The 22310-nt window shown below is 49.4% G+C and overlaps 1 protein-coding gene across 4 annotated transcripts in view; it reads left to right on the top strand.

The window, feature by feature from the left end:
* Positions 1-22310, top strand: part of ABCC6 (ATP binding cassette subfamily C member 6) — a 61697-nt gene that overhangs the window by 32206 nt on the left and 7181 nt on the right. For all 4 annotated transcript variants that reach the window (XM_061208777.1, XM_061208776.1, XM_061208775.1 and 1 more), the window contains 11 exons: positions 1453-1528; positions 3271-3397; positions 3554-3730; positions 5953-6120; positions 6855-7029; positions 8304-8379; positions 10661-10781; positions 12351-12558; positions 17933-18243; positions 19183-19382; positions 21757-21883. In XM_061208777.1, coding sequence (XP_061064760.1) covers positions 1453-1528; positions 3271-3397; positions 3554-3730; positions 5953-6120; positions 6855-7029; positions 8304-8379; positions 10661-10781; positions 12351-12558; positions 17933-18243; positions 19183-19382; positions 21757-21883 — 1766 coding nt within the window. The remainder of the gene's footprint in view (positions 1-1452; positions 1529-3270; positions 3398-3553; positions 3731-5952; positions 6121-6854; positions 7030-8303; positions 8380-10660; positions 10782-12350; positions 12559-17932; positions 18244-19182; positions 19383-21756; positions 21884-22310) is intronic.

Here is a 22310-nt window from a genome sequence, read left to right as displayed (position 1 = left end):
CTCGCCCAGCTGTGTGGCCCTGGGCAGTAACTCCCCCACTGCCGGCTCTGTTCCCCACTGTGTCACCCCACCTCCACCAGGATCACCCTGAGGGCCACCAAAAGATAGCAGGTCCCCGGTCTCAGGAGCTGTCCAATAAATAGCTTAGGGTCCGTGATGTCGTGCCTTTATCCCCACAGGAGGGCCCCACGGACCCTGGACCAGAGACCCCTGAGGGTTATCTGAGTCATGACTTTGACACACCTGGTCACCTGCCTGCGGCCAGAGCCTCATACCGCCCCCCGCAGTCTCAGTCCCTGCTGTTCCCCCAAAGGTGTGTGACAGTGAGATTAACACAGACACCCGACAGCTAACGTTGGCCAAGTGTTTACCACGAGCCAGCACATTCAAAGTGCTTTACTTAGTGGTGACCCCCCTCTCTCCTCACCACAGCACTATGGGGTGGATACCTCTACGACCCACCCATTTTACAGATGGGAAAATGGAGAAGCATCCCCACACCCCAGACCATTAAGAAAGGACAAGACCCCAGAGTAGGGTGGCCAGATTCACAAAGAAAAACATAGGACTCCCAGTTAAATTTGAATTTTGCATGCTCAGAAAATAGGTTTTTTTAGTCTTAGTAGCTCCCATGCAATATGTGGCAGCATAATTATCTTAAAAAAGTACTCATTGTTTATCCAAAATTCAGATGTAACTGGGCGTCCTGCATTTTGTCTGCAACCCTCCCCTAAGAGACCATCCAGTCCAGGGGGTGTCAACGGGTGTCAACCGCTCATTAGATGTAAGATTCTCAGGCCCCACCCCCATGGAGATTCTCATTTATTGGTTTGGGCTGAGCCATGGAGAGCTTTCTGTTTTAAAAAATCTTTCCAGGTGATTCTAAATGTGTATTCAGTGTCCAAAACCACTAATCTGGCTCCTCCCTCATTATATAGATAAAATATCTGAGACCCAGGGACATAGGGAGACCATATGTCCCTGGTTACATCTGTGGTCCCAGTGAAATTAATAACACTCCCTTCACTCTCCAGAGTCCCGGATCAGGTGATAAATTGTATCAGAAGCCCACTAACCTTTTCTGTGAAGGACCCAATTGTACATATTTTAGGCTTTCCGAGGCCCTTTGTTCTCTGTTGTAACTGCTCACCTTTGCCTTTGTAGTGTGAAAGCAGCCATAGCACTACGTAAATGAATGGGCATGGCTGTGTTCCAATAAAACTTTATAAAAATAGGCAGCAGACAGGATCTGGCCCCTGGGCCATGGTTTGCCGACCCCTGAGTTGTATAACCATCTGGCAGGGAGAGAATATGACCACCACAGGGTCACACACAAGCCAGTGAGTGGAGGGACAGTTTGTTTAGTGGAAGAGATTTCCTGTTGCCTGGGGGTCTCTTAGAGGAGGGGCCAGCCGGGAGCATCTCTTATAACTGGTCTTTTATGCCCTGCAGCCACTGGAGAGGATTACATCAGAATACAGGAAGGCACCTTCGCTTGGTCCCAGGAAAGCCCTCCCTGCCTGCACAGGTACAGGTGGTTTCCCTGGTAACAACCTTCCTGTTGCCGTTGACGAAGTGGGGGAGGATGGGAAAGCTGGGAAAGGGAGAGCTCCTGCCCACGGAGGGGGAACAGGGCATCTGAGCCTCGCCCAACAGGGAGGAGATGGCTCTCTGGTCCCCAGGCTGGTCACGATGATGCCAAGGGAGGCCTGGCCAAGAACAGCCCCAAGGCCCGGCCCAGTCAGCTGTGGGCGCTTCTGTGCCTCCTGTGTCAGACTGGTCATTGTCACCTCCAGCCCCCAACTATTTGGCTGGGTCTCTGTGGCAGAAAACCCCAGCCAACCCCAAAACCCCCTGTGAAGGGAAAGAAAACACCCGGGGCCGTATTTGTGTTTCTTGTCATTTGCTCATTTCATTGTATTTATTGAGCACTTGCTATGTGCCAGGCCTTGTTCTAGGAACTGGGAATAGAGTGAAGAAAACAGATAAGAACCCTGTGCTCTTGGGGCTGATGTTCTGATCGGGGGTTGGGGGGGTGCACAAATGAGAAATCAGGGTCGGGAGACAGAGCACGATGTCAAGGGAGGGGCGTGTGCGGTGAGGGAAGGCTTGGCATTTAAACAGAGGTCAAATGAGGGGAAGGAATGAGCCTTGCACATGTCTGGGAGAGGAGCTTTCTAAGCAGTGGGAACAGCAAGCGCAAAGGTCCTGAGGCAGGAGTATGCCTGGACCCAGGATTCTCCACCTCAGCACTACTGATGTTCGGGGCTGGATAGTTCTTTGTCATGGGGGCTGTCCTGTGCACTGTAGCATGATTAGCAGAACCCCCAGTATCTACCCACTAGATTCCAGCAGCAGCCACACCAGGTATAACAACTGAAAGTGTCTCTAGACATTGCCACGTGTCACCTGCAGGGCACAATCCCCCCAGGAGTGTTTGGGAAGCAGGAAGTCAGCATGGCCGCAGCAGTGGGATGCTGGGTGTCTGTCCTTCATGATTGTTAGGACCTCAGCTTTTACCCTGAGTGAAACAGGAACCGCCGGGGGCTTCAGCGGGGGAGTGTCATGAGCCGGCTTGGGTTTGAACAGGTCCCTTGGGCCCCTGCATGGAGGACAGACTGCACGACACAGAAAGGGGCGGGGAGCGAGGGCAGAAGCAGGAAGAGCGGTGAGGAGCTTGTAGCAATGACCTGGGCAAGAGGAGATGCTGGTTAAACCTCCTGCCCAATAAACCCTGTGTGAGTGCGGGTACATGTGTACACATGGGTGTACATGAGTGTGTGCAGATGTGTGTGTGCACGGGCGTGTGTGAGAGCATGTTTGTGTGTGTGCATGCACTTGTGTGTGCATGGATTGTGTATATGTTGTGTGCACACACGTATGGTGTGCATATGTGCACTTGTGTGAGGGTGTGTATCTGTGTGTGTGCAGTCTATGTAGTATATGTGTGCACAGACACATGTGCCCTATGTGTGCTTGCATGTGTGCATCTGTGTACATGCATGCATGCACGTGTGGTATAGTGAGTGTGCACATACACGTGTGCGTGCATGTATGTGGGCACATGTACGATCACATGCAGGATGGCTGCTCGCATAGCCAGACAGGGATCGGGAGAGGGAAGGATGGCCCTCAGACATCCTCTTAGCGACCCTCCCACCCCAGGTGTGTCACCAGCAGCCAAGGCTGGCTCTGTCTGGGGTTCACCAATTCTGTGCAGACTCGGGCTGAATCCTACCCAGGGACATGTCACCCCTTCTGTGTTGCCAGGATCAACCTCACGGTGCCCCAGGGCTGCCTGCTGGCTGTCGTCGGTCCAGTGGGGGCAGGAAAGTCCTCCCTGCTCTCCGCCCTCCTTGGGGAGCTGTCAAAGGTGGAGGGGTCCGTGAGCATCAAGGTGAGGCCGCACCCCTGCCTGTCTGCTGGAATGTCCCCGTCTCTGCTCCTCCCTGTTCCCCGTCTCACAGCTAAGCTCCCTGCCGCCTTCCACCACCACCAAGAGCCCAGCTCCCACCGTTCCTCCTCCATCCCCATCAGCCTCCTTGTGTTTTAGGGTCCGGTGGCTTACGTGCCGCAGGAGGCCTGGGTCCAGAACATGTCCGTGGTAGACAACGTGTGCTTCGGGCAGGAGCTGGACTTGCCGTGGCTGGAGAGGGTCCTGGAGGCCTGTGCCCTGTGGCCAGACGTGGGCAGCTTCCCTGCAGGAGTCCACACCCAAACTGGGGAGCAGGTGAGGGTCTCAGGGCCTTCTTGGGCCAGGGAGGCATGGCAGCTGAGGGCCATTTGCCACCCTGACCTGTGGGCGGTGTGGTGAGAGGGTCACTGGGGGGAGGCCAGGGAGGTAGGGGAGAAAAGGGGCCCAGCTCAGAGCCAAGCACATAGCAGGTGCTCAATAAATAGTTATTAATGAGTGAATGGTTGAAAATAGAGACCGAGGAGAGGCTGGGAGACGTGGCAGGGCTTGGTGGTGAGGGGCTCTCCAACAACCGGGAATGAGGTGACCCAGGCTCCTGCCTTGCCTCTCTGGGTGACACTGGTCAAATTGCTTCCCCTCTCTGGACCTCACCAAAGGGTCTGGGCAGAGATGTCCAATAAACAGGATGTATGCATCCAGAGCTATGGGTTGGGCGGGGATTGGCAACTTATGACCCACAGGTCGAATCTGGCCCACCGTCTGGGTTTGTAAATAAAGTTTTATTGGGACCCAGCCATGCACATTCATTTACCTGTGGTCCATGGCTGCTCTTGCATGATAAGGGCAGAGATGAGCAGTTGTGACAGAGACCAGGGCAGTGGGGGTGGGGCAGTGTGCCCACAAAACTTTAAATAGTTACTTTCTGGTCCTTTACAGAAAACACTTGCTGACCCCCAGATTAGGGAATTGAGAGTGGAAAAGTGAAAGTTTAAGTTAAGTAAACGGGTGAGGTTTCCTCTAGGGAAGAGGAGAGGGCCCTGGAAAGGGTCTGGAGGAGCCAGAGAGATCAGCTGAGAAGGAACATCTAGGGAGGAGGATGAGGCATCGTGCAGCCAAGGGAAGGGGGATTCAGAAGGAGGGGGGTGCCTGCTGCCAGCTACGTCTGTCCAGCTGTGTCACATCCTAAACCAAATGTGATTTCCCGTTACCTCCTCCCCCGAAGCTCGCCCCATCCTGGGTGATGGAAGCTCCGTCCTTCCAGAGCTCAGATCCACAACCTTGGTGTCCTCCTCGATTCCTCTCTTTTTCTTACACCCACATCTAATTCATCAGCAAATCCTGTTGGATCCACCTTTGAGGCAGATCCAGAATGTTCCGGTCCCCACATCAGCTCTCCCCACATTGCTGCAGGAGCCCCTGGCTGCCCTCCTTGTTTCTGTCCTCACCCCTAATAGGCTAATCCCAGTGCAGCAGCCAAAGGGATTCTGTTCAGACCTGTCAGTTCATGTCCTTTGTCTGCTCAGAACCCTCCAGGTCTCCCCATCCCCTCAGAGTCATAGCCACAGTGCTGACCATCACTGACGAGGTGTGCCCCCACGATCTGACCCCAGTTATCTCCGACTTCATCTCCCATCATGCTCCCTTTTTCCTGCTTCTCTCCAGCCACATGGATCTCCACGATGTTCCTCGAACGCCCAAAGTATGCTCCTACCTCAGGGCCTTTGCACCTGCTGTTCTGTCTGCTTGTAAAGCTGTTTCTCAGGAGTTCACATGGTTCATCCCATCAAGTCTCTGAGTGGAGAGTGGCTTTCCCTGACCACCTTACCCAGCACAGCAACCCTGCTCATGCCAGTACACCCTACACCCTTCCCCTGCTCTATTATTCTTCATGGTGTATAACACCATCTGACAGGTGATAACATTTTATGTGTTTGTTTATTGATTATCTCTCTCCCACCCCACCCTCATTAGAGTGAAGGATCCATGAAAGCAGGGATTCATTGCTGTTTCCCCAGAGCCTAGAACACTGCTGGGTACATAATAGCCATGCAGTAAATATGAGTGGAATGAATGAATAAATGAAAGAACAAAAGGAAGGAAGAGAGGAAGGGAATGAAAGAAAGAAAGAAAGAAAGGAAGGAAGGAAGAAAGAAAGAAAGAAAGAAAGGAAGAAAGAAAGAAAGAGAAAAAGAAAGAAAATAAGAACATAAGGACTGAAAAGCTACCGCTGGATTAGGCAACAGGGGAGTGACCAGTGTCCTTGAGGAAGGCTGTATCAGTGGAGAAATGGGAACAGAAGCCAGACTCCAGTGGAGGGAGCAGTGAGTGCAGGAAGCTTGTCTAGAAAGGGGAGAAGCCAGGCAGGGTGAAAGCTGGGGGGATGTTGGCTTGAGAGCAAGTGTTTCAAGCTGGAGGTGGCCCTAGAGGACAGGCACCATGAGCCATAGCTCACTCTGATGAGCAGACCTGGCCCCCGTCACACCGGCTTCACCCAGCAGGCGTAGATGCAGGTCCCTGTCTCTCTCTTGTGGCCACAGGGCATGAATCTCTCTGGGGGCCAGAAGCAGCGGCTGAGCCTGGCCCGGGCTGTGTACAGGAAGGCTGCTGTGTACCTGCTGGATGACCCCCTGGCAGCCCTGGATGCCCATGTCGGCCAGCATGTCTTCAACCAGGTCATCGGGCCTGATGGGCTGCTCCAGGGAACGGTAAGTTTGGGAAAATGTCTCAGAGGGCATAAAGCAAAGGCAGAGAAAGTCCTAACCCAAGTCTGCTCACCACCATCCTCCATGAATCCAATGGTCCTCTTTGTAATGGTCAGCTTTTGCTGTGACAGTGCTGCATAACAACCCCCAAATGTCAGTGGCTCACAGATCCACTGCAGTGGCTGCACGGGCTTTCTCTAGTTGCAGTGAGCAGGGGCTACTCTTCGTTGCGGTGCACGGGCTTCTCATTGTGGTGGCTTCTCTTGTTGCGGAGCACAGGCTCTAGGTGCACAGGCTTCAGTAGTTATGGCACATGGGTCCTAGAGTGCAGGCTCAGTAGTTGTGGCACATGGGCTTTGTTGCTCCGTGGCATGTGGGATCTTCCCAGACCAGGGATCAAACCCATGTCCCCTGCATTGGCAGGCGGATTCTTAACCACTGCGCCACCAGGGAAGTCCGAGCAGTCATTTCTTGCTTCTGGGTCTGTGGTTAAACTACCACAGCTCTGCCTCAGGTCATTGGCCAGGTTCAGTTGAACTCCGTGTCTTCTGGTTTCGAGACAGGTTGAAGGAGTCCCTTTATTTCACTGTTGGGACATGCTATTTTTGAGAAAAAGGGCAGGAGCACAAGAAGGAGAGCTTTCCCCACTCTGAGCCCCAGGACACTCCCGGCCCATTCCCCCAGCTCTGGAACAGTGGTCAAGCGCACGAGTGTAAATTGCATCCCTTCCTGCCCAGACACGGATTCTCGTCACCCATGCGCTCCACGTCCTGCCCCAGGCTGATTGGATCGTGGTGCTGGAAGATGGGGCCATTGCAGAAATGGGTTCCTTTCAGGAGCTTCTGCACAGGAAGGGGACCCTGGCGGGCCTTCTGGATGGAGCCAGACAGCCAGGAGATGGAGGAGAAGGAGGTACTGGCTGGGCTTTGCTGGTTCTCTGTGCCTGGCTTCTGCCACCCTTGGGGAGAAGGTTCCACAGATCCCACTGGCCAGAGTGGAGCACTCTGGCCACACCCTCCCTGCAGTCCCAGGCCTGGAGGCAGATGCCTCTCCCACAAGGCCACCCGTCCCCCAGTAAGAGCCAGTGGCACCTTCTATGAGCCAGGGGCTATACTAAGTGCTTCTGTAAACATGCATTGTCTCATTTGGTCTCCACAACACCCCTGGGAGACACCTGCAATTATGACTGCCACTTTTCAGATGAGCAACTCAGGCCAAAGAGAGTTAAATAATTTGCCCGAGGTCACCAGATTAGAACTTGGGTGTGTTCAACTCCAGGGTCTGTGCTTGAAACTGCTACAGAGACTGAGCAAAGAGGTCATTTGGTGCCTTGAGGCCAGAGGCCCCCAACATGCCAGCTAGGGCTTCTACTAATCCAGAGAACACGGTGCCCACTGGAAAAATGACAGTGTTCTGGAAGTGAAGTCAGTGATCCAAGCGCAGCCACAGTGAGTGATAAAGAACAGCCAGGGGCCCCTCCATTCACTCATTTAATCACCACTTAGCCCCTATGAGGTCAGTACTGTACTTAGCTCCATTTTATAGATGAGGACTGAGGCCCAGAAATTAAGGAACTTGTCCAAGTCTACCTGGCTCATAAGTGGCAGTGTTGGGCTTTGAACCTCCAACTGCAGGCTGTGTGCTGCCCCTGCATGACAGAGGGGGTTTCATAGCCAGGTCCCCCGCCCCAGGCTCTGCCTCCTCTGTTGAGCCCTGGCTCACCCTGGTAAAAACCCTAAGTGTTGGTTCACGGTGTCAACCTCCTGGTGCTTGAAGATGGAACCCTCCCGGCTTGGGGGATGGTGGGCAGGAGGGTCCTTCCCTGGGGGAGATGACACCTGAGGTTGGGTGAGAGCTACCTGGAAAAGAACATTGCAGACACAATGAATTGCTTATGCAAGGGTATTGGGGAGACCCGAGCTGTTGGACTATGTGCAGTGTTTACTGCTGTTTCCCAGCCCCAAGTTAATAGCAGATGCTTGATTATATCTGCCAAGTGAATAAGTGAATGAATGAATAATGTTCCTGGAAGAACCCAGAGAGGATAGAGAGAGGGAGAAGGAGCCAGATCAGAGAAAATGGATGCTCAGCGAGTGAAGGCTGCACAGCCAGTGGGTGTCAAAACTGGCATCCGGACCCCAAGGTACCGACCCCCATCGAGTGACATGGCTCCCTTGACCTTGCAGAAGCAGAGCCCCCGGCCAGTGCCAAGGACCGCAGAGGCTCTGCTGGAGGTGCGAGGCCCGAGGGTGGACCAGAGAGGTGAGTTTGCTCTGGTGCAGGGCTTGGGGAGGGCACAAAAGCTGAGGCTGAAGCAAGGCGGCTGTGTTACCACCTGCATCTCAGGCAGGTAGGGGGCGGCCACAACCATTCTGGACTGAACATCTGCTTAAGCCCACCATGGGGCTCAGCTGTGGGATAACTCACCAGAGACTATTTGACAATCAATTAGCCACAATGATTAAGTCCCCACACGTTCTGTTCACAGGATGACCAGTTTCCTCAGATGTGATGAATCCCCTAAAGTTTGTCAGAGTTGTCTCATGGCTGGAGTGGGGCAGGGCCAGCTCCAAAGAAGGATCCACGCCATAGTTGTTAATGTCCGTGCCAGGCCCTGTCATTCATGCTTTGAAGGACATCAGCATCACTTGGTGCTGGTGGGGGTCACCAGGAGGAGGCCTGCTCTCCCCTTTTCTCAAGCCCCCTTTAGCCAGGCCATAGCTGGACTCCTGTGCTCTCCCTTTTTATGGAAAGTGACCTTGTGAAACAGAACAACAGACCACTGGGAGCCAGAGAGTGTGAGCTTAAGTGCCAGCTTGTTAGGGAACTACAGGCGGAGCTGGAGGGCCCTCGGTCCCTGAGGTTGGGCCCCAGTTCCTCCCATCCCAGCTAGCCAGCCAGAGTACTCCTGGGCCACGTACTGGACCGGCCCGCCGTCTTCACAGTGCACAGTATCCTAAGTAAGACCAGATAGGTAGATAATAGGTAGAGAGGTAAGTAGGTAGGTAGACAAATAGGGTGACAGATAGACAAACAGATAGATGATGAATGGATGAATACATAGATAGATAGATAGATGATAGGTAGAGTTCATAGACAGATAGATGTAGGTAGATAAATATTGTATTGGAAAAACCTGCTAGTCTTCCCTCTTTCTCTCCATTACTCTCACACAACTACAACATTCACTCTGACACCAGATGGGTGCCCCCTGCCCCCCCGCAAACCTTCACACCAAGCAATTCTCCACAACTCAGTTCTGACACTGTCTACCTGGAGATGTCAGATCCCACAGGTTAAGGGCTCAGTCCCTCAAGTCTGCTCCCCCCACTTCAGATGCCAATTGCAAGTAGTAGGTCTCCAGGGTTCCCACAACTTCTGTCCTACTTGGGGACAAATTGGGGGTTTGCATCACCCCCTCCTCGAGTTCAAGTAATTTGCTAGAACAGCTCACAGAACTCAGGGAAACACGTACATTTAGTAGTTTATTAAAGGATGTGACAAAGGAGACAGAACAGCCAGATGAAGAGACTCACAGGACGAGGTCTGGGAGGGTCCCACATGCAGGAGCTTCTGTCCCCGTGGAGCTTGGTGTATCAACCTCTGGGTATGTGGATGTGTCCACTAACCTGGAAGCACCCCAAATCCCATACTGTTGGGGTTTTATGGAGGCTTCCTCGTGTGGGCATGATCCATTATTAACTCCATTTCCAACCCCTCTTCCCTCTCTGGAGAATGAGGGCTGGGGCTGCAGATTCCAAGCTTCTAATCATGGCTTAGTCTTTCTGGTGACCAGCCCCCAACCAGGAGCCATCCAGGAGCCCACCCAGAGTCACCTCAGTAGAACAAAAGATGCTCCTAGGGCTCTTATCACTTAGGAATTTACAAGGGTTTTAGGAACTCTGTGCCAGGGATGGGGTCAAAGACCAAATATATATTTCTTAACATAAATCACAATATCACAAAGATGGATAGGTGAATAAATAGATTGATTTATGGATAGATAGATAGGCAGACAGAGAGACATAGATTATCCCCATTTTACACCTGAGGAAACTGAGGCACAGAGGGATTGTCAGCTGCCCATGGTTTCACAGTTAGCAGATGGTAATTCACATTAAGGTTGTCAGCCTACTCAGCCACAGATAAAAGGAACATTCAAAAAGTCTTCAGCATCTGAATTGTGCAAAGTTGACTTCCTGCAAACCTGGACTGACAAATCTGAGAATAAACAGCAGGTGCAAAATGATTGCAGCAAAGCTTAGACCAAAATGAAAACCAAGTTCCAAAGTTGGCAAATAAGTTCATTCAGTGAGATGGCATCGGAAGAACAGGCTTGCCTGACTCTGGGGTGATAGGTGGCATCTAGCTGGGCACCACAGAGGGAGGACAGGGGCATGGCACCTAGTTGGTGCTCAGTACATTAGTTGAATGAATGAATGAGAGAGTGAGTGGCTCAGTGGCTTCCAGTGGCCATGAGGGTTAGGCATATACACCCCACGAAGAGAGACACTGATTTGTCCTCATTTCCTCTAAATGACAGGTCCATGAAGTTAGTCCCTGAGAAGGACAGCGCCACTTCAGAGGCCCAGACAGCGGTTCCCCTAGATGATCCTGAGGGGGCAGGACAGCCAAAAGGAGAGGACAGCATGCAATATGGCAGGGTAACCACCCGCTGCTCCCTCCCCCCCTCCACATCCACTGCCACTGCTGCCCCCGGGAACTCAGGACCTCCCAAGAGATACAGCACTGGGGTGGGGGGATGGGGCTGGGGGGACGACTCACCTTTATTGAACACCTACTATGTGCCACGTAAGATTCTAGATACTTCATACTTCTTAATACCCACAACCACCCTAAAATCAGATGGTGATAGCTCCATTTTAGAGATGAAGAAACTGGGTTCTTAAAGAGTTTAGACATTTGTTTGTGTTCTCACAGCTAGCAAGTGACCAACTTGGGACTCAAACCTAGGACAGTCTGAATCTGAAACTTGTACTACTTCTTCTCTCCTATGCTGCTTTGTCCACCCATCCCCCACCCATTCACCCACCTACCTACTCCTTCATTCATCCATCCATTTACCTTTCCACCTATTCACCCATCCATCCCACTCACCCATCCATCCACCTACCCATCTACTCACTCTTCTATCCATCTCACCCAACCATCCACCCATCTGCCACCCTGCCATCCATCCATCCAACCATCCATCCACTCATTTATCCACCCACCCTCCTACAGACCCACTCATTTATTCATCCACCCACCCATCTACCCATTTACTCACCCATTCGCCCACTCAACCATCCACCTACTCATCCATCCAGAAGACATTTACAGAACCCCCACTGTGTGCCAGACAAAGTTTCTGCCTTGGTGGAGCTTGCAGGCTAGTGGTGGGGGGCAGGGGAGTGAGTCAGAAAACAAATATGCTAATAAGCAAGGTGATATCAGGTAGTGATAAATGCTATAAACAAAATAAAGAAAGTGATGAGACAGGGACCGACCAAGGATCAGGGACCTGCTTGGATAGGATGCTCTGAGGAGTGACATTTGACATCCCTGAAGGATGCGAAGGAAGTAGCCATGGAAAGAGCAGGGGGAGGAGCATTCCAGGCAGAGAGAACATCAGGGGCAGAGACTCTGATGTGAGAAGGAGCTTAGGGTGCCAGAGAAAAGAAAGGGATCCCATGATACCAGCGGATAGTGCGTAGAAGGTAAGGTGAAAGAGTGTACAAGAGGTTTAGAATTTCTTCTCAGAGCAAGAGAAAGTCCAGGGCAGGTTAGCAACAATAAGATGTTTTCAACAGCAAGTGGATGTTTTCAAAAGTTTACTCTGGCTGCAGCTGCATGGAGAATTTCAGATTTGTAGGAACCAGACTTTAAACAAGTGGCTTAACCTCTCTGTGCCTCAGTTTCCCTATCTGTCAGGTGGGAATTATGATGAGGATGGAGACACATGCTTGTCCCATAGTAGGTGTTCAATAAATCACTCCAAACTCAGAAAGTGCCACAGCCTGTCCCCTTTAAGGCTCCCACTGCCATCTGGGAGCCATAGAGGAAGGGGGTCCTGAGGCTGGGCGGGCCTGGAGGGGAGAGGATGCTCCAGGTGGGAGGTACTGCATGGTGGTTCCATCTGCCCCACTGGCAAGTTTTGGGAGCCCCACCTGGCCTTTCCTCTCTCCCCCTGGGGTGTCTCTCTGCCCCCATCTCTCCTACGTGTGCTACAGGTGAAGGCTACCATGTACCTGACCTACCTACGAGCTGTGGGCACCCCACTCTGCCTCCACGCACTTTTCCTCTTCCTCTGCCAGCAAGTGGCCTCCTTCTGCCGTGGCTACTGGCTGAGCCTGTGGGCAGACGACCCCACCGTGGACGGACGGCAGACTCACGCAGCCTTGCGGGGCTGGGTCTTTGGGCTCCTGGGCTGCCTCCAAGGTACCCCTGCCAGCCTTCCTCACTCTCCATCCTCCAGCTGCACCCGAGGGTTTCTCAGGGCTCCCTCGCCCATACCTCCCTGGCTCACCCTGTCCTTCCTGAACATCTGTGCAAATGTCCTGGGTCCAAACACAGACCTGCATCCTTAAGATGGGGCTGGGGAAGTGGGGGACAGGGCACATCCCTACTTTTACAGAAGCCTCAGAGTCTCTCCCAGCCTCATCAGCAAAGGCAGAATCTTGGCCTCCAGATGCTGGTGCAGCTGAGCACTTAGGTGGGGCAGCAGGTCTGCTGGACTCTGCCCCTCTCCCAAGCTGAGGACAGCCCCAAGGTCTGACTGCTGGTGACTTCCAGCACCCCACCCCAATCCCACGCTGCTGCCACTGCCCCACCCCCATCCCCCAGAGGAGGTAGAGCCCTGCATCACATCCCCACCATCATCTCCTCCCATCTTCTCTTCCTTTTTAAAAAATAGATTTGTTTTTTTAGAGCAGTTTTACATTCACAGCAAAATTGAGCAGAAGGTACAGAGATTTCCCCACTCATCTATAACCTCCGTCATTACCAACATCCCCCCACCAGAGAGGTGCCTTTGTTACAAATGAATCTATATCCACACATCCTAGTTAGCCAAAGTCTGCAGTTTTCATCAGGGTTCACTCTTGGTGGTGTACATTCCATGAGATGGACAAATGTATAATGACATATATCCACTGTTACAGTATCATACAGAATAGTTTCACTGCCCTAAAATTCTCTGTACTCCACCTATTCATCTCCGTTTCATTGATCTAGTTGTCTATTCTTTCACCAATACCACAGAGTCTTTTTTTCCTGAGTTCTATACCATAATATTTTTTCCCAGTTTTGTTGATATAGTTGACTTACAGCACTGTGTAAGTTTAAGATGTGGAGCATAATGATTTGGCTTACATACATCATGAAATGATGACCACAGTGAGTTTAGTGAACATCCATCATCTCATATAAATACAAAATTAAAGAAATAGAAAAAACATTTCCTTGTGATGAGAACTCTTAGGATTTACTCTCTTAACAACTTTCATACATAACACACAGCAGTGTTTATTATATTTATCATGTTATGCATTACACCCCTAGTGCTTAGTTATCTTATAACTGCAAGTTTGTACCTTTTGACAGCCTTCAGCCAGTTCCCCCTCGCCCCATTCCCCCGCCTCTGGTAATCACAAATCTGATCTATGAGTTTGTTTGTTTTTGAAGTATAATTGACATACAACACAATGTTAGTTCCTGTTACACAACATAGCAATTTGATATTTCTCTACATTTCAAGATGATGACCACCTAAGTCTAGTTACGATCTGTCACCATGAAAAGATATTATATAATTATTCACTATATTCCCCCACACTATATATTTCATACATCTGACCCATTTATTTTGCAAATGGAAATTTGTACCTTTTAGTCTCCCTCACCTATTTTGCTCCTCCCCTCTGGCAACCATATGTTTTTTCTCTGTATCTATGACTCTGTTTCTGTTTAGTTATGCTTGTTCATTTGTTTTTTAGATTCTACGTATAAGTGAAATTATACAGTATTTGTGTTTCTCTGACTTATTTCACTTAGCATAACACCTTCTAGGTCCACCCATGTCACAAATGGCAATATTTCATTTCTATTTTATGGCTGAGGAATATTACATTGTATATATACCACCTCTTCTACATCCATTCATCTGTCAGTGGGCACTTATGTTTCTTCCATATCTTGGCTATTGTAAATAGTGCTGCAATGAACATATGGGTGCATATATCTTTTCAAATTAGTGTTTTCATTTTCTTTGGATAAATATCCAGAAGTGGAATTGCTGGATTGTATGGTAGTTCTATTTTTAATTTTTTGAGGAATCCCCATAGAGTTTTCCATAGTGGCTGCCTTAGTTTACATTCCCACCAACAGTGCACGAGGGTTCTCTTTTCTCCACGTCCTCACCAACACTTGTTATTTGTTGTCTTTTTGATAATAGCCATTCTGACAGGTGTGAGATGATATCTCATTGTGGTTTGATTTACATTTCCCTGATGACTAGTGATGTCGAGTATCTTTTCATGTACCTGTTGACCATCTGTATGTCATCTTTGGAAAAATGTCCATTCAGATCCTCTGCCCATTTTTTAATTGGGTTGATTTTTTGATGTTGAGTTGTATGAGTTATTTTTATATTTTGGATATTAACCCCTTATCAGATATATCATTTGCAAATAACTTCTCCCATTCAGTAGGCTGATTTTTTTCATTTTCTTGATAGTTTACATCACTGTGCAAAAGCCTTTTAGTTTAACGTAGTCCCATTTATTTATTTTTGCTTTTGTTTTCTTGCCTGAGGGAACATATCCAAAAAAATATTACTAAGGCCAATGTCAAAGAGCATACTGCCTGTTTTCTTCTAAAAGTTTTATGGTTTCAGGTCTTATGTTTTAGCCTTTAATCCATTTTGAATTTATTTTTGTATATGGTATGAGAAAGTAGTCCAGTTTGATTCTTTTGCATGTACCAGTTTGATTCTTCTGCATGTAGTGTCCACTTTTCCCAGTACCATTTATTGAAGAGGCTGTCTTTTTTTTTTTAATCCAATCCAACCTTATGTCTTTTTTTTTTAAAACATCTTTATTGAAGTATAATTGCTTTACAATGGTGTGTTAGTTTCTGCTTTATAACAAAGTGAATCAGTTATACATATACATATGTTCCCATATCTCTTCCCTCTTGCATCTCCCTCCCTCCCACCCTCCCTATCCCACCCCTCTAGGTGGTCACAAAGCACTGAGCTGATCTCCCTGTGCTATGCGGCTGCTTCCCACTAGCTATCTATTTTACATTTGGTAGTGTATATATGTCCATGACACTCTCTCACCCTGTCACATCTCACCCCTCCCCCTCCCCCTCCCCATATCCTCAAGTCCATTCTCTAGTAGGTCTGTGTCTTTATTCCTGTCTTGCCTCTAGGTTCTTCATGACCCTTTTTTTTTTTTTCCTTAGATTCCATATATATGTGTTAGCATACTGTATTTCTTTTTCTCTTTCTGACTTACTTCACTCTGTATGACAGACTCTTAACTCCATCCACCTCATTACAAATACCTCCATTTCATTTCTTTTTATGGCTGAGTAATATTCCATTGTATATATGTGCCACATCTTCTTTATCCATTCATCCGATGATGGACACCTAGGTTGCTTCCATGTCCTGGCTATTGTAAACAGAGCTGCAATGAATATTTTGGTACATGACTCTTTCTGAATTATGGTTTTCTCAGGGTATATGCCCAGTAGTGGGATTGCTGGGTCGTATGGTAGTTCTATTTTTAGTTTTTTAAGGAACCTCCATACTGTTCTCCATAGTGGCTGTATCAATTTACATTCCCACCAACAGTGCAAGAGGGTTCCCTTTTCTCCACACCCTCTCCAGCATTTATTGTTTCTAGATTTTTTGATGATGGCCATTCTGACCGTTGTGAGATGATACCTCATTGTAGTTTTGATTTGCATTTCTCTAATGATTAATGATGTTGAGCATTCTTTCATGTGTCTGTTGACAATCTGTATATCTTCTTTGGAGAAATGTCTATTTAGGTCTTCTGCCCACTTTTGGATTGGGTTGTTTGTTTTTTTGATATTGAGCTGCATGAGCTACTTGTAAATCTTGGAGATTAATCCTTTGTCAGTTGCTTCATTTGCAAATATTTTCTCCCATTCGGAGGGTTGTCTTTTGGTCTTGTTTATGGTTTCCTTTGCTGTGCAAAAGCTTTTAAGTTTCATTAGGTCCCATTTGTTTATTTGTGTTTTTATTTCCATTTCTCTAGGAGCTGGGTCAAAAAGGATCTTGCTGTGATTTATGTCATAGAGTGTTCTGCCTATGTTTTCCTCTAAGAGTTTGATAGTGTCTGGCCTTACACTTAGGTCTTTAATCCATTTTGAGTTTATTTTTGTGTATGGTGTTAGGGAGCATTCTAATTTCATTCTTTTACATGTAGCTGTCCAGTTTTCCCAGCAGCACTTATTGAAGAGGCTGTCTTTTCTCCATTGTATATTCTTGCCTCCTTTATAAAAAATAAGGTGACCATATGTGCATGGGTTTATCTCTGGGCTTTCTATCCTGTTTCTAACCTCTATCCTGGAGGTTTCTATCCTCCAACTATGATAATGGATTCATTTATTTCTCCTTGCAGTTCTATCAGTTTTTGCCTCACATATTTTGATGCCCTGTTGTTAGGCAATACACATTAAGGATTGTTATGTCTTCTTGAGTAACTGACCCCTTTATCATTATGTAATGCCCCTCTTTATCCCTGATAACTTTGCTTACTCTAAAGTCTGCTCTATTTGAGGTTAATATAGCTACAAACTATATAGGTATAACATACTATTTAAAACTATATGTCTCAAACTAGCTTAAGCAACAAGAGAATTTATTGGCTTGTGGGACTGGAATCCATAGGTAACTAGCTTGAGGTATGGCTGGATCCAGGGGTCCAGCAAATGCTGGAAGATTAGCTTCATTTTCTTCCTCTATGATAGCTTCCTGCCCAGGCAGGCTACTTCCCCTGGTGCTAACATAGTATCCCACAAAGTGAGTACCTCTTCCCAAAAGTCCCAGCAAAGTCCCAGGTCTCATTGGCCTGACTTGGGTCATGTGTTCACCCCTGAACCAACTGCAGTGGTTCGGATTGGCTGGGGATGAAATTTGCCCCACCCCAGAAACAGAGAGTGAAGTTAGCTCCATTCCAAGCACACAGATTGGCATTGGGAGGAAGGGGGTGTATTAGTTTCCTAGGGCTGCCATAAAACGGATGACCACAAACTTGGTAGCTTAGAACAAGAGAAATTTTAATTCTCTCACAGTTCTGAAGCCAGAAGTCCAAAATCAAGGTGTCAGCAAAAATTGGTCCCTCTTGGAGGCTCTGAAGGAGAAACTGTCCCATGCCTTTCTCCTAGCTTCTGCTGGTTGCCAGCCATCCTTGGCATTCCTGGGCTTGTGGTGTATCACTCCAGTCTCTCTCTCCGTCTTCACATCATCTTCTTCTCTGTGTCTCTGTGTGTCCTCTCCTCTCCTTATAAGGACACTAGTTATCGGATTTAGAAGCCGCCCTAAATCCAGGATTTCACCTCAAGCTCTTTCACTAATAACATCTTCAAAGGCCCTCTTTCCAAATAAGGTCACATTCTGAGGTTCCTGGTGGACATGAATTTGGGGGGAGACACTATTCAACCCACTGCATGGTGGTCCCATCAAAGGATAAATCAGGGTGGCCAGTTCATAAGATAGCCACCACAGGGTGATGGTGTTCTCCAGCCCTTATGCCCTGACCCCCTTCTCTCTCCCCAGCAATCGGGCTCTTTGCCTCCATGGCCACAGTGCTCCTAGGCGGGATCCGGGCATCCAGCCTGCTCTTCCGGGGGCTCCTGTGGGACGTAGCACAGTCTCCTATTGGCTTCTTTGAGCGGACGCCCATTGGGAACCTGCTGAACCGCTTCTCCAAAGAGACAGACATAGTAGATGTGGACATCCCAGACAAAGTCCGGTCTCTGCTGATGTATGCCTTCGGACTCCTGGAAGTTGGCCTGGTGGTGACGGTGACCACCCCGCTGGCTGTCGTGGCCATCCTGCCGCTGCTGCTCCTCTATGCTGGGTTTCAGGTAAGGGGAGGTTGGAGAGGCTCCTGGGGCCAGCCGAGGTCACCTCCACCAGTCCCCTGTCCCTGGGCAGGACTCAGTGTAAGAGGTTCTGCCCAGCTGGACATCTAGGAGCTGCCCCTAGAAGAATTCTCAGAGACAGAGACACCACAGTCTGTTTCTAACACTTACTCTCATCTCTGTCTCCCAAATGTTCACATCAAAGTTCTTAACATCTAACAGTTTATCCTGCTGCTGTTGCTGAAATCAGCTTTCTCTTCTCCAGTGATCTGAAACCAAGAAGGCACTGCAAGCTCTCAAAGACCATTGTACTAGGCTCGACTCTTTCAGTTGCCAGAACCAGAGACCAACTTAAATTAGCTTAAACACAAGAACAGAATTTAATGGCTTATGCTCCCAGGGTGCAGGGGGTCAGCTCTCACTAGGACGTTGTCACTCTTTCCATATCTTCCCTCAGTGGTTCTTGAAGTGTGGTATCAGACCAGCAGCATCAGTTTCACCTGGGAACTAGTTAGAAATGCATATTCTCAGGCCCCATTCAAGACCTACTGACTCAGATACTATGGAGCTGAGGCCCAGAAATCTGGGTTTTAATGAACCTTCCAGGTAATTCTGATCCATGCTAACATTTAAGAATCATTGGCTCAGCTCTGCTTGGCCTAATTTTGCACACACTCCTTTTCCAGGGGGCAGGTCTGATGGCCCCCTTGCAACCCTGTACTCACAGCCTCCCACCTCAGCAACCCCCAACACAAAGCAACCTTTTCTCCAGCTCAGCATTCGTACATCCATCCCAGGGAAGATTCTGATTGGCCCTTCATGAGGCATGTGTCATCCCTGAGCTCATCACTGTGACCAAAGGAATAGTTTGGTAAATGTCAATGCTTCTCAAACTGTCTCTCTGTGTTTGTAATCTCTCTGCTCCCCACTGTCCCACTTCAGAGCCTGTATGTGGCCAGCTCGTGCCAGCTCAGACGCCTGGAATCAGCCAGGTACTCATCCGTGTGTTCCCATGTGGCCGAGACGTTCCAGGGCGGAGCAGTGGTCAGGGCCTTCCGGGTCCAGGGCCGCTTTGTGGCTCAGAACGACGCACACATGGATGAAAGCCAGAGAGTCAGTTTCCCGCGGCTGGTGGCTGACAGGTAGGAAGGGGGCAGAGAAGAACCTATAATCCATCTGTGTCCCCAGAGGATGAGACCTAAGGTCATACTGTGTGGTCAGAGAGGTCAAGTGGCCTGCTCAAGGTCACACAGCGAGTCAAGGGTAAAGCAGAGCCTAGATCCCACGGGTGCACATGGCTCACACTGTGAGCAGATGGAACTTGGCCTGAGGGATCCCCAACAGCAGGTGGGCAGGAAGTACAGGTGTCAGCAAAAGGGAAGAAGCCTCTGTTGCCAGGCCACTAGACCAGCCTCTGTTGCCTTGGTGACAAAGGAGCTACATAAGCATCCTCAGCCTCCTTTCGGTACTAAGCAAGAATAAGAACACAAGCTTTGAGCACAGACAGACACAGGTGCAAATCCCAGCTCTGCAACTTACTAGCTGGATGATCTTGGGCAAGTCACATAACCTCTCTGAGCCTCATTTGTCAAAGTGAGTTTGCACTCATGGAGTGGCTGCTGAGATTAAACAAATACACTCATAGCTAATCCTTGTAATGTGCTTACCACATGCCCAGCACAGTGCTCAGCATCCTCTGTGGATTAATTTATTTAATCCTATTAACAACTCCACCAGGCAGAGACTCTTATAGATGATGAATCTTAGGCACAGAGAGATTTAGGAACTTGCCCAGGGCCACACTGCAAATACATGGTGGAGTGAGGATTTGAATCCAGTCAGTCTGGTGCCAGAGTGTGGAGAGGGTCAAGCACACAGTAGGTGTGAATTCAATAAATGTCAGTTCCTTCCTTCTTTCTGCCCAGATCCCCAGCCAGCTGGGGCTATGAGGCCCTGTAGCTGTGGGCAGTGTCTCAACGCCATATGCCTTCTGGGTGACCTGCCCTGCCCCTTCCTGGGGTCCTAGCCTAGGCAGGAGGGACCTTACAAACATTTAGGAAGCACCTACTTTGTGGAAGGGTCAATGATTTCTGCGCCATATATGGTGGGTGTATCTCATTTAATCCTCGCAACTCTAATGAGCCAGACGTTACTTCATCCCACAGATGGGTAAACTGGGGTTCGGAGAAGTGAAGGGACTCCCCCAGGGTCAGCCATCTAGGAAGTGGCAGACCCTCAGTCAGGCAGATGTGGCTTCAAATCCCGGCGTTTGTTATGTGTGTGGACTTGGGCAAGTACCTAACCCTTCTGAGTCTCGGTGTCCTCATCTGTCAAATGGGGACAACAGTCCTCCCATCGTGGGGTTGTTAAGAGGATTAGGTGTCATATTCAGTGAAGCCCAGATTTCCCTGAAGACAAGGATTTTTATCTGTTTGGTTTGCAGCTGTGTCCCCAGCATCTCCAGCATGCATGGCACACAGTAGGTGCTGAATACATATCTGCTGAATGAATGCATGAATGAATGGTCAAGTAGGAATTCAATAAAAGGAAAAAGAAGTAGGAATTCAATTTCCTCATCCATTCAATATATATTTGTTGAGAACCTACTACATGCTCAGTCCTATGCTGGGTCCTGGGGACAGAGCCATGAACAAGACAAAGTTGCTGGACTTCCCTGGTGGCGCAGTAGTTAAGAATCTGCATGCCAGTGCAGGGGACACAGGTTCGAGCCCTGGTCCGGGAAGATCCCACATGCCGCGGACCAACTAAGCCCATGCGCCACAACTACTGAGCCTGTGCTCTAGAGCCCGCGAGCCACAACTACTGAGCCCACGTGCCACAACTACTGAAGCCCGTGTGCCTAGAGCCCGTGCTCCGCAACAAGAGAAGCCACCGCAATGAGAAGCCCGAGCATCGCAATGAAGAGTGGGACCCACTCGCTGCAACTAGAGAAAGCCCGAGCACAGCAACGAAGACCCAACGCAGCCAAAAATGAAATATTAATTAATTAATTAATTTAAAAAAAGACAAAGTTGCTGCCCTCATGGAGCTCATGAGCCTGCTGATGGAGGCCGACAGTCAAGGACTGATTAACTAGTTTAGTTATACAGAGTGATAAAAGGGAGGAGTCGTCCTGAGGGCTCTCTGAGGAGGTGGTGCTTGAGCTGGCTTGTGTGAGGGTAAGATGTTGGCCACGTGAAGATGGAGGTCGGATTCAGGCAGGGGGAACACGGGGGACATGGCTTGGCATAGCCTGGGGACAGAAGAGTGGCAGCATGGCAGAGCTTACTTGAGCACCTACTGTGTGCCAGGCCCTGAGCTGGGCGCAGGTGAGACAGGACAGCGTCGGCCCCCCCACCCCCACCCCTCCGAGCTCAGGTGGGGCCTGAGTGTGGAGGAGACCATTGCCGGGACCCCATGGGCACTCGAGCCGGCACGCTGTCCAGGCCTTGTGCCCAGGGAGGCAGGTACCGCAGAGAGGCCCCACTGACCCCACTCTTACCTGTCCCCTCGCAGGTGGCTCGCTTCCAACCTGGAGCTCGTGGGGAACGGGCTGGTGTTCGCGGCCGCCCTGTGCGCAGTCCTGAGCAAGGCCCACCTCAGCCCCGGCCTCGTGGGCTTCTCTGTCTCGGCCGCCCTGCAGGTACTTCCGACACCCCAACCTGGGCTCTGGGGTGCGGGCAGAATGGACACAGACCTCTGCCAGTGGGACCTTCAAGGACCTGAGTCCAAACTACCAACCAGTGAGGAAGACACGGCTCTGCAAGAGCCTGGGCTGGCCCTCGGGCGAAACTCTTCTTCCCTCTCAGAGCCTCGGTGTCCTTCTCTGAAAAATGGGCAGTAATCCCTTCACTTCGGATACTATAAAGACTCACTGAGATGAAGTAGACAGAGTCCATTTCCAGTGCATTGTTAACGTTTTGTTAACTATTAATAACAATATTTAATGTCAGGTTATGACATCTGTAAAGGAAAAAATATATATATATACATATATGTAAGTAGCATTCATTATGAATGAGACATTGTTCTAAGAGCTTTATAAATATTAGCTCATTTAATCCTGCCCA

This window comes from Eubalaena glacialis, chromosome 13 (assembly GCF_028564815.1).
Source record: "Eubalaena glacialis isolate mEubGla1 chromosome 13, mEubGla1.1.hap2.+ XY, whole genome shotgun sequence".
Lineage (NCBI taxonomy): Eukaryota > Metazoa > Chordata > Mammalia > Artiodactyla > Balaenidae > Eubalaena > Eubalaena glacialis.
The sequence above is the reverse complement of the archived record's forward strand: the minus strand, read 5'-3'. Positions and strand labels throughout refer to the sequence as shown.